The 9947-nt window shown below is 34.4% G+C and overlaps 1 protein-coding gene across 1 annotated transcript; it reads left to right on the top strand.

Moving 5' to 3' along the window:
- The first annotated feature begins 2213 nt into the window (after positions 1 to 2213).
- LOC132066992 (uncharacterized) lies at positions 2214 to 8796 on the top strand. The gene is made up of 14 exons (XM_059460166.1): positions 2214 to 2427; positions 2746 to 2843; positions 3229 to 3341; positions 3431 to 3702; positions 4166 to 4214; positions 4406 to 4570; positions 4974 to 5096; positions 5265 to 5352; positions 5685 to 5794; positions 5896 to 6042; positions 6562 to 6717; positions 7157 to 7273; positions 7374 to 7571; positions 8242 to 8796. The coding sequence occupies exons 1-14, from the start codon at positions 2402 to 2404 to the stop codon at positions 8389 to 8391; spliced, it is 1812 nt and encodes a 603-aa protein (XP_059316149.1). The 5' UTR covers positions 2214 to 2401; the 3' UTR covers positions 8392 to 8796.
- The last annotated feature ends 1151 nt before the right edge of the window (positions 8797 to 9947 follow it).

Below are 9947 nucleotides of genomic sequence, written 5' to 3'. Positions count from 1 at the left end.
TCATTTGTTTGGTGGACTCTTAGTTTCTATCTATACATGCATGACCGAAGCTGATTAAGTCTTGGGTTATTGTAATTTGACTAGACCATTCTGACAACTAATGAGTCACCATTTATGAATCAATAAATCTCATAAATTTTAGTAGGCAATCCAATAACTTAATTAAAAATGGTATCTAGTTCACGGTAAGTAATTTCTTACCTAGGCTATATCATCTTATCAAGTTTTTGTTGTTGCATTTTCTTGGTAATAAGAGTTGCATAATCTCAATGCCTCGAGTTTTATTGAAATACTACTCATTTTTTGGTTAATACTCTTTTCCCAAGATTAAGTAGTTGGATTAAATAAAAAAAGAAGTTGTTTAACCTTAGAAAATGGTTGATACCAACAATTTAACCAATATATGGTAAGCACTTAGCAACAATCAAATCCAGAATTTAAATTATATCACATAATCTCAAATATTTAAAATTTATTCAGTACACTTACACTTTTTTTAATTGATTGGTTGCTCCTTTTTTCTTTCTTTTTTAATATCACTGTTTTAATAATAAGTAGGCTGGTAGACTAAAAGAGATGGTAAATACTCTATACAAAGTTAAATACACTATAATGTAAATATTTTTTTAAACTGTTGATTTGTATATCCTAAATAAATAAAATGACGGGGGTTGTTTCTTGGTGAGATAATTCTGAGTTTTGAGCATCTTACATTGAAGTCAGTGCAAAAGTTGCTTAGAGACCGAAATGATATTTGCAGAAAATTAATGAGTGACTGCCCAACTGTGAAAAAGCCTATTAGATTAGCTCGAATTTAAGAAGGTTCACTAACTTTTATCGTCACCTCTTTTGGTTCGAAGCTTTGGAGGTTAAGTATTGCAGTAAAAACTTCTGTCTGTTTGTCACCTAAAAAACTCTTAAGTTGTACAAACAATTAATTTCATTTTCTTCTTTTTGCTTCCTTCTTAAAATTGGCTTCTATTTTGACTTTGCCTCTAATGTGCATTAACACCCCTTTATTTTACAACAACAACATACCTAGTGTAATCCCACAAGTAGAGTCTGGGGTGGGTAGAGTGTATTACGGCGGACTCGTGTATTACTTTTTGGTGCTCGAGCACCCATTACTTGTGGCAGATACTCTATGTAGACATATAGAAAATATTGACGTTTTGATATAAAATAATAAATAGCACTCAAGAAGTAATAAAAGATCTTGGTGCTTTGGTTAAAAGGTGGTAGCCTTTAGGCTTAAGCCATGAAGGAGTGGAGTTTGAATCCTACTCAAAGCTCTATATGTTTTGTTGATTTTAAGGTGAGCACCCAGGACTATTGAATCTTGGGTCCACAACTGGCAGACCTTAACCATATCTTGAGAGGTAGAGAAGTTGTTTCTGATAGACCCTCGGCTCAAGGAAAAGCATTTCAAAGGAGGTCGGAAAAGAAATAATGGATGTGAAGAAGCCAGAGCAAAATACTATAGAAAGCATGACAAAGCATTAACACCTCTTTATTTTATTTTTCTTTAATTTATTTATTATGAAAAAGGTAAAACATCAAAGGATAAAAATCTCAAGGTCCTTTTCTCCTAATTTTTTAACCGGTGACGAAATGAAAAAAACAAGACTCAACAAGAATCTTTTTTCTCCCTTTTTTTTTTTTTTTTTTTTCTTTTTTGTGAAAAAAAGAGTAGACAAATGCAAATGAATTTACTAAAGAAAAAGAATTCTTTGATAAAGAAGACATTTACAAAACAAAAAAATGTGGCATTTATTTACTCTTTAAATCCTAATTATAAAAACTAACACACACATTTTTATCTTTACACACACACGTATATCAAAAGATGCTATAATTTTGATAAAATAGAAGTAAAGTTTCAGTGATTACATGGTTTTGTTGACAAAAAAAGTATTTCTACCTCCCACCCCCACGCCAGAGACTGCATTACGAAAGTAGGGGTTTTTCACCAGAAATAACTAAAAGAAAGAAAAAGGAAAAAATAAAATAAAATAAAAACAAAGTTAAGGTTAAATAAAAATGAGAGAAGATAAAATTAAAAGTGAGAACAAGCTCTCTCTCTTCCCCCTTGAAATCCAATATATAAAATATTTTCGTTTTATATTTTCTTTCACTTTTGCATGGTAATGTCACTTACTGTACTTCCTTCTCTTATAAAGCTTCTATCTTTCATTTCCACCACCTCATTCTCAATTCTACTCTCTCATTCTCTCAATTCAACTCTCTCTCTCTCTCTCTCTCTCTCTCTCTGCATTCTTCTTTCTGTAGTCTAAGTGGGATTTCGGTTCTTGAGATTCTTCATCTTTTCTAGTTGTTCTTGCTCGAATCTTCTTTCCCTTCTCTTTTCTTGTGGTTAATTAAGGCTTTGCTTTTGCTGATCATGGCCAGTTTGGAGGCTCAACGCTTGTAAGTTTTTATGTGCTAGATCGCATTTTTTTTTTTTTTTTTTACAGAAAAAGCTACTACGCCTCAGTGTTATTTTGTACTTACATTTTTTAATGATTGATACTCTTGATAATCTGTGCTTGTCCACTTTTCTTTTGATTTTGGCTGTGTGATTCTACTACGCCTCAGTGTTATTTTAAGTACTTACATTTTTTAATGATTGATACTCTTGATAATCTGTGCTTGTCCACTTTTCTTTTGATTTTGTCTGTGTGATTTTCCCTTTTGTTTGCCTTCTGTTAATCATGTTTTTCCATTTATTTGTTTGTGTTTTTTCAGACTTGAACGTATCATTCTCGATTACATGTCTAAAAGAGGTTTCAATCAGACTGGTGAGGTATTCTCCAACGAAATTCGTGCTAAACAAAATCTTGTTGGTAAGTAACTCCTTTTCTAATTCTTTTCTTTTAATCAGATGCTAAAAATTGATCCTCTAATGAATTTAGATATGTGTCTTAGACTCTTAGTAATGGTTGTTGTTACCTGAAAGGGTTGCAAAATTCTTATGGTTAATTAGTTTGGTAATTCTTACGTATGACCATACGGGGGATTACTAATATTGTTGTTCTTATAAATTTTGTTAATTAGTTGAGGTTATTCTCTTTGATTGATGTGGTACATTGTAGCTACCTAATGTTGGATGTTTTTACTGTATTAACTGTCCTTTACTATCTTAGAGAGATATGTTTGATGGAGTGAAGTGATGTGATAATGTTATATCGAGCTTTGGAGTAACGATTTTTTATTTTGTGTTCGTTTCAGCCATCAATTCTCCTCATGAAGCATTTCTGCAAAAGTGGTGGGTTAAATTTTATGAAGCATACAGATCTAGCTTCCCTGACGATGATGTATTAGCTACTGAATCCTTTGATAAGGTGTTACCCATGGACCTTTTCTATGCCTTGTTCATGTTTAACGGATATGAAATAATTGCGAACTAAATGCTTGATTTCTAAATTCTCAGGTTGCACAGACTGTGGAAAGCATTGTGGCTAATAACAGTCCTGCAAATCAATCATATGCTTCTTATCATACGGGAGCAAACATATCTAATGTGATGCCATCCCCTCATTTGATGGCATCGATGGAATCCAGCGTTCCTGATCTTATGAACGATAAGATTTCAGATATTTTGTCATCTCTTGGTACCGGTTATGCGTTACCAGATTTATCAGGCTTACAGTTTCCTGAGATTAGTGAAATGGGTGGCGTGCTTCCATTTGCAAGCAATTTAGGGTAACAACATGTTATGTTTATTGCTTAACTGATAATTTTTGCCACATTTTAATCTATTTTACAATGTCTGTTTAGCTACTTCAACGAGGATAAAGGTCGAGCGATTGATGCGATATTGATTTTGTTCTCCACTTCTGTTTAATTGGTCTGCTATTATTGTCTTAAGCTGCTAAGGCAACAAAAAGAAGATTGACCAAAATTACGTTCTTATTCTGTCTGTGTATTGCTATTAATTATGACCTTCTGATATATGAAATGTCAAGAGTTTCTTGCAAAACTTGGCTATTCAGGAATGCTCTTTAGTCTAGTAACTAGAACCAACTGTTTGGCCTGTAATATGAGATACATTTTTCACATTATCTTGTTAATCCAAGCATCTTTTGTGTATGAAACGTTACTTTGGTTGTTGAGTTTGCATATCAGAATCTTCTAATTCTGTATGTTGTACGTTCATATCCTTCAGCTATCAAATGCAGCAAACACCAACTGTTCCTCCAAAGTGGAATGCAAGAGTATGTTTACATTTCCCTACACATTTGCAAGCTTTTTAATAAATAATTGATCGAAAATTATTGACAATCATCTCATCAAGGATGGCATCTGTTGCGAGTACCTTGAACTTTTGCATCAATAAAAATGTGCAGTCCATTAGGGTGTTTAGGTTCAACTTTTAGTTTGTTCATCCATTTCATATTCAACACAGGGAGTTGGCTCAATTCCACCTGTCATTAGCCATCAAGTTGTACATCCCAGTGTAATGGTGCCAACTAAAAGGGAACAGTTTCAGAGAACTACATCCTTTCCTCAACTGGATGCTTTACCAAATGTAGCAGTTCAAACATTGGATAACCTCAAACATCCTGCCCCTGTAAGTTCTTGTGATTTCTTTCGTATGTTCACTCAAGCTGGTTCGACCGGAGAAATGCAAGAGTAACTTGAATACTGAAGTAACCATTTCGCTCCTAGGGATTGTAGCATGCTGCAATTATTTTAGCCCTGCAATAGACCATGAATTAGTTTTCAGAATTTTCTGGTCTTTGAAATCTCTTTGTAAAACATTGTAGATCAAGTTATTAATAGTCAAATAAGAACTTTAAAACTAAAAGGAGAAATCTATGAAGCAGAAAAGGAAAAAAGGGGGCAAAGAATTTCAAAGTATTTGCTTAGTCCAACAATCAACATATTGAGGGACAAAATATGGGCTATCCTACTCTACTGATGTGATCGAGATTTTTTCCTGCCTTTCTTTTTCTGCTTCTGGCATTGAACAGATGCTTGGTGATACAAATCAAAGAATCTCGGAGAATCTACAAGCTGACCAGCAAAGTACTGGAAAGCAACCTGCAGTGCAGAGTGACAGAAAGAGGAAAACTCCCTCGAGTTCTCTGCCACTTGTAAGATCATTGTTCTACATCTACTTCTTAAAGCCCTTCGTGTGCTGGTGTTTCCATTTCACTTTGTCTCTGACAGACATGGGCATCGTTTTTGGGATTGGACGAATGAGTTCTATTTGGTCTTCATCAACTTTATTCTTGCTCACTCCATATATTTCTGAGTTGTAGGTTGGGAAAGAGAAAAATACTGCCGCTGGTCTGGTTAGTGCATTGGAAAGTTTTACTGCGCCTGCACGCGCTCAAGCTGAAAGAGAAGGTAGGCGACAGCAAGCTTAATGGTTCGTAACAAAATTAATATTAAAAAGGTGTCATGAACCTCTTTGCTTAAAAGTAAGTCGTGATGTGGCAGCTTCTCGTGGTGGCAAATAGGTGTTATCATCTATAAGTTTCTCTTGTAAAAAATTGCAAGATCTTACATTTGTTCTGCATAACTGTTTCTTAAAATGAAAGAAAAGAAGAAAAGAATGTGGTATCACATCTAAGTTTTAAGATTAAGAACTCTAGCTTCTGACTTCATCAGGCTCTTACCCTGATGTAGAAATTGCTAGTTATCACACAAAGGATGATTGACTTCACATTGCTTCGCAGGCCTCTCTTTTAAAGAGATTAATAACCTTCACGCAACAAACAACAAGCTCCTATGTTGCCACTTTAATTCACAAGGAGATTTGTTGGCTACTGCTGGACAAGATAGGAAGGTTTGTCTTATTTATCTTCGACACGATTCTAGTTGGTCAAATTGGAGACCGCCTATGTCAACTTCTCCTGTTAACAAACTTGTAATGCAATCTATGTTTAGGTTCTGATTTGGGAATTGGGAAATGACAATGTTAATTCTGGAGAAGGTCATGCTCACTTCGTTACAGATATCCGTTTTAGACCAGACTCAATGGTGTTTGCAACATCTTCCTTTGACAGAACTGTGAAGATATGGGATGCAGCCAAGGTACTACCTCTATTTGCCATTGCAGATCTTTGGTCGAATAAGTCTTTCAGTTACTTTTTTATAATGGCTCAGAAATAGCAGTCAGCAGAGAGTCAACTCACCACGATATTTATTTACTAGTTCTATGATTTCATTGTTCTTGGTCCACATTACTTCTTCTGATTCTGTGTTAATACTATCCTGATTCTAGCTCCTCGGACAATTGTCAATGTGACATTTATTGTCAGTCTTTATCTCTGTAGTGAGGATACTCAAAAGATTTAATTACAGTTATATCAAATATCAGCATCATCATGTTTTGCTCTCTATAATACATCTCATTTGAGTCAATATTTGAGGAACTTGCTCTTACCAAAGCATCTTATGCAGTCTTTAAACGTTCAGAATTTTTTTTCTTTTCTTCTGGTTATCAAGATTTCTCATAACGATAATTGTCTAATCTCTTGAATTGCTTCCTTTTGATCCGTGTTTATTACAACCATCATACTGTGCATATCTCACCATTTTGTCATAATCCAGCCAAGCAAACCTTTCCAAAACCTTGCCGGGCATGCCGGGCATGTGATGTCAATAGATTTTCATCCAACAAAGGTGAATCTCCTCAGTTCTTGTGATAGCGAGGATGAGATTAGACTGTGGGATGTCAATAAGGGTGATTTCACACTCATTTTTAAGGTTGGTTTCTCTATTTCCTTCCTTTGTTTTAGATGTTGATGTCTCTATTTGACATAGGAAGGCTCCATAATTGATTATTAGCTGCTTTCTATTTCCATTTCAATTTGGAGATTACCTGATTACCTTATTCTGAATCATTGTTGAATCTGTTTTTTCATGACTTCCTGCATTTGATTGTAGGAAATGTTTTTCTTGTTATTCTTTATTTTTTTATTCCAAACAATTTCTAGGTTTTCAAGATTAGTAGCCGCTCATCATGTGGATACACATGCAAAATGATAGTTTAGAAAATAAAAGGATTTCGTAATGTTATTTGAACATCCGTATCAGATTCAGCAACGCATTGTACAGTGTTCTAAACAGAGAGGTTATAGAGAATTAGCTATCATGCATTAACGAAAAATTGTATTCATTAGCCCTTGGTTTGGTACAAATGCAGGGAGGCAGTAGACAAGTTAGATTTCAACCTCAACTTGGGGACTTTCTGGCAAGTTCTACCGGAAATATTATAAATATCTTTGATGTCCAAACAAACAGCATTCAAAAAAAGTTACAAGTAAGATGCTATTCTTGAACACTGATCAGGGTTGTTTTAAATTTATGATCTGTTCATTACTATATCGTATCAATGTGGTTTTGTTTACTTTGATTGATAGGGACACATCAAAGACGTCCGTTCAATCTGCTGGGATATGAGTGGGAATTACATGGCATCCGTGAGTGAGGATAGTGCACGGATATGGTCTGTTTGTGAAGGAAAGTGTATACATGAACTGTGCTCCAGTGGCAATAAGTTTCAATCGTGCACTTTCCACCCTGGGTACGCTCAATTGTTGGTGATTGGCTCGGATGAGGTATGCTTAAAACAATGTGGACATTTTCTGCTGAAGATTTCTGCTCATACATAAGTTCTTTGTAGACTTGGCTCGATTTTTGTCTGTATGTATTTGCAAAACAACAAATTTAACTTAGGATGCTCATAGATAAGTTCTTTGTAGACTTGGCTCGATTAATGTTTCTATATATTTGCAAAACAACAAATTTGACTTAGGATGCTTAGATATGGAACCATCCTGAAAAAGAAAGAAAAGAAACAAAGAACTTCTCTCTTTGTCAGCCAAAGCTAAGAAATGGTAAAGGAATAATAGGAGGGTAAGATAGTCTGCAATTTTGGGTTCTGGTGTTACAATGATGTGTCTTAGAGTGCACATTTTGATGTGACGTTTGCTTCTGACAATACCATTGTTATTTTTTTTTTTTTTTTTTTTTAATAATCTCAATAAAGAAAATGTTGATTGCATATCAATTTCATCTAAACACTTTTGCTTTCCCATCCGTGTCTGGTCATTCTGTGGTGCATAATGACTTCTCTGTTGAGGGGAATTTTGGAATATTAGATTTCCAAACTGGGTAGTTACTATGTCAGATGAAATCGTTCATGTTTGAAGCTTATTCACATGTATAGTCCTTGATTTTATTTATCCTTTTCCCTCTTCATCTGATACATGTCGAATGTTGTTGCAGTTACTGGAGCTGTGGAATCCAATCTTCCAGAGCAACATAACACGGACATATAGTGCACATACTGGTATAATTTCTTCATTAGCAGATTCACCTTCAAAAGGAACCATAGCTTCAGTGAGTCATGACGAGTGGATCAAGATATGGCAATGAAGCTTCTTTGTAGATCAAGCCACAACAGTCATTATTTCTTCTTTCTCTTATCCAAATTACATCAATATCTGAATGAAACCACAGCTGGATACACCCTTTCGCTAACACCTAACAAGGGTGCATTTGGGACCAAGGAAGGTGACAGTTATCTTGGCGCATCACCAATGTAATGATTTACCCGAAAGGCTGTATCAGTCACAAACTTTGATCACCATTGTTTCAAACTCTTATACTATATCTTATCATTTGGAAGTTGATATTTAAAATGTTAATTAGACCTTTGTATTAAATACCATTTAATACACAAGCTCCTCCTTGTTTATTCCCCATCTCCCTTTCTCTCTGTGCACTTCAGTACATCGAAATTTCATGTCGGAATAGAGAAAGGATTGCAAATTGAGAAATCGAAAGGCCTATCGTGAATCGTCCATGGCTGGCATTGTGAAAAATGATGCCTCACATTGTAGCATCTCAAATTGAGTTCATGAAGTTCAGAATTGGAATCCATATTAGCAGGGTATTTGAACCTATCAAAAGAAAAAGCTAGTAAAGTATTTAAAGGAAATATTTTTCTTTTGTTAATTTTTCATTCTCTTCCATCACATGTAGCTTCTAGTTTCTAGTATGTATAAGTTTTGTTTCTATTTGTTTTCATCGGCATTATGACAATATCTACGAGTGAAGAAAAATGAAAAAAGAAACAAAGTACAAAGAGAAAATTGGAATTGTTGGGCAGAGAATATGGACGGGTATATTAGAGAGTTGTGGCTTTTATTTATAGGTTTGGGTTTACCTTTCATAGAACAATTTTGTACTCCTCCAATAGCAGCTAGTGCTATCACATTGAATTAAAATTGGAAGAAGTGAATTAATCAAAATAAGTTATTTGAAATAATAGCTAGGTATCTCAGCCAATATGCTTTTTACAAGCTCATGCTAAAACAATAAACTCAGTTTTCATGGTAGAATTAGCAATACATTTTTTGATTCCCAACAAATAATACCACCTCCAAATATAAAAATATAATATTAGCAGAATAAGAAATAAGAATACCAATCATAGATAAAGTGCTCCAATTTGTGTCAAAAAAACTCCTTTTGAGTACACCAAGATATTTTCTAGAAGACATGCTTATCAAATTAGTATCACATAACTCTCGCTTGGTATGCCAATCTTTAGTACATGGCTTGCTTCTAAACTTGCTAAGTGCTCCCATTCCCGGTGAATATGCAAAGTCCAACCAAGTACAACATATAACATACCTCAAGCTTCTAACAAAACTAACATACTCCTGTTGACTTATCACATCATACTTTTAACAAAAATAAGTTAATACTAAGGGTGTGTTAAGTATGATGAAAATTATTTTCAGGGAAAAAGTTCTCTAAAAATAAGTTATTTTTCTAATGTTTGGTAGTTAAAAAATATTTTTCAAGCACGTGGAAAATGACTTCTCTCACTCTTAGGTAAAATTTATTTTCCTTTACAACTATTAATTTTGTATGTATTATCCAACCAACACTTGAACATTGTAATCAGTCTTTAGTTTTCAAAA

Source organism: Lycium ferocissimum, chromosome 8 (genome assembly GCF_029784015.1).
Source record: "Lycium ferocissimum isolate CSIRO_LF1 chromosome 8, AGI_CSIRO_Lferr_CH_V1, whole genome shotgun sequence".
Lineage (NCBI taxonomy): Eukaryota > Viridiplantae > Streptophyta > Magnoliopsida > Solanales > Solanaceae > Lycium > Lycium ferocissimum.
This window is presented reverse-complemented; position numbering and strand designations above follow the sequence as displayed.

Bases quoted from the DNA above. Each gene is read 5' to 3' on its own strand.
- LOC132066992 (XM_059460166.1), top strand. From the start codon at position 2,402: ATGGCCAGTTTGGAGGCTCAACGCTT. The intron at 6,718-7,156 runs GTTGGTTTCTCT...GTACAAATGCAG, and splicing joins ATTTCACACTCATTTTTAAG to GGAGGCAGTAGACAAGTTAG. The intron at 7,274-7,373 runs GTAAGATGCTAT...TTTGATTGATAG, and splicing joins GCATTCAAAAAAAGTTACAA to GGACACATCAAAGACGTCCG.